This window comes from Terrapene carolina, unplaced genomic scaffold, assembly GCF_002925995.2.
Source record: "Terrapene carolina triunguis isolate 2854851 unplaced genomic scaffold, T_m_triunguis-2.0 Scaffold714, whole genome shotgun sequence".
Taxonomy (NCBI): Eukaryota; Metazoa; Chordata; order Testudines; family Emydidae; genus Terrapene; species Terrapene triunguis.
Window position 1 is genome coordinate 6,546,882 of NW_020665065.1, and position 1,852 is coordinate 6,548,733.

The window sequence follows — 1,852 nt, forward strand, 5'->3', positions numbered from 1 at the left end:
AAAGAAGTATTATGATCCCCATTTACAGAGAGAGGAAGTGACTTACCTACAGTCATACAAGGAGTCTGTAGCAGACCAAGGAATTGAAATCAGATCTCCTGAGTCCCAGTTTAGGGCCGTCACCACAAGACCACCCAGCTTAGCAGCTAATAGTACTCTAATAATAAATCATTCCTGATCCATGTGTCTTACAAAGACTTGGCCAAATCCTGAAATCCTCACTCGGGCCAGTAGGCTGTTGTCCTCTATAAGAGCCTTGCATGAGTAAAGAACAGGGAGCTTTGATGGTTACAAATCCAGTGGATAGAGTTTCTTCTGGCAGGAGTTTGCAGCTCCCTGTGTCCCTGTTGCATCTATGCCCGGAACCCTCTTAGCACGCACACATCATTCTCCGGAGCGTCCTTCGCAGCTGGCTGTGCCCTGCCAGGATTACCAGGGGGCTCATCCCCAAGAAGAGTGAGGCGCAGAAATTTGCAGCCTGAAGCAGGAAGGGTGCGGCGGGCCAGCTGGTGAAGCTGTGGTAGCCGACTGCCAGCGTGTTGGTCCCCCAGCAGCCCACAAACAGAACGACCAGGGCCAGGATGACCTTGGCAGCTCTCTGTTCAGAGGCAAACCTGGCCACCCCATTCTCGGCCCCCATGGCTCTCACGTGCCCCTTCAGTTTGTGCAAGGTATACACGTTGGCGCCCAGCATCAGGACTACGGGCACAGTTTCCTGGATGACTAAGGAAGCCGTGGCATAGGCCAGCCCGCTCTGCTGGGAAGGGAAAGCCCATGTACAGCCCAGCAAAGGCCTGGTGGTACTGCTTACTAGCATCGGGGAGAGAGTGGTATTCCCAGCCACGTGGCTGGAATACACCAAGGCCGGAAGAGAATACAACACATTCGCCATCCAGAGGGCAGATACAGCAATAGCTGCGTCCCTGGCCCCTCTGGCTTCCCTAGCCCTTAGGGGATGCTGCTTCCTTATGGTACGGCAATGGAAGATGCTCAGGCAGGAAGTGGCCCAGGTGCTCATAGCTCTCAAGAGCACCCAGGTGAACATGAAGACCCTACACCAAGTGGCAGACAAGGAGAGCTGTAGCCCCAGGTCAGCTGTGAAGATCAGCGTGTTCCGCAGCGCTGTGAGAAGGAGGTTGACGGTGGAGAGGTTGGCCAGGAGAAGGTCAGAGGCAGCCATGGTGCCATGCTTCACAGTCATGGCAAGGACCGTTAGGAGAACCAGGCTATTGCCCAGCAGGCAGAGAAGGACCAGAGCACCATACAGAGTCACCTGCACCACGTTGCCCTGAGACCGCGCATCTGGTGTCATTGCTCTGGCGTGCCCCGAAAGCCCTGTGAAAGCAACACAAGGCAGGCCTGTTATATCCAAGTGCCCGTGCCAGCCTGGGAAACCCACCTCCTCCCAGAGCCGGGGCACCTTGGCTGTGCAGGCATCCAGAGATGATCCCGTCATCCTGCCTCCAACCTGTTCTGCTTCTCTGGGATCAAGACAGGGGCGTCACCTTCAACCCACATTAACAGAGACTCCCAGCAAGGGACCAGTTGGGTTGGTTTTTTGATGTGGATGTTATTTCTGGGAACTAGCCCGGGACACGCACGGCCAAACTCGTTACACCTGGGCCACTGAATAACCAGAGCAAGGCAGCAGCTTTTGGTCACTACTGTCCTAGAGCAGATCCAGAACAGTGGTGCCACAACTACTCCTGTTCTTTTTGCTAGATGTGAAAGGCTCTGGTACCCCACCACCAATTCTCAAATCCCAGGAATGTAGATTCCACTTGGATAAAGGGCCTAAGTGACAGCTCATTATTAATTGTCTCAGATCCACTCACCTGTGTGTTGGGGTCCT

The 1,852-nt window shown here is 54.4% G+C and overlaps 1 protein-coding gene across 1 annotated transcript; it reads right to left on the reverse strand.

The window, feature by feature from the left end:
* Positions 1 to 370: 370 nt before the first annotated feature.
* Positions 371 to 1,456, reverse strand: LOC112107774 (olfactory receptor class A-like protein 4). The gene has a single exon (XM_024201633.2). It carries the CDS (start codon positions 1,454 to 1,456, stop codon positions 371 to 373), a length of 1,086 nt encoding a protein of 361 aa, XP_024057401.2.
* Between the last annotated feature and the right edge of the window lie 396 nt (positions 1,457 to 1,852).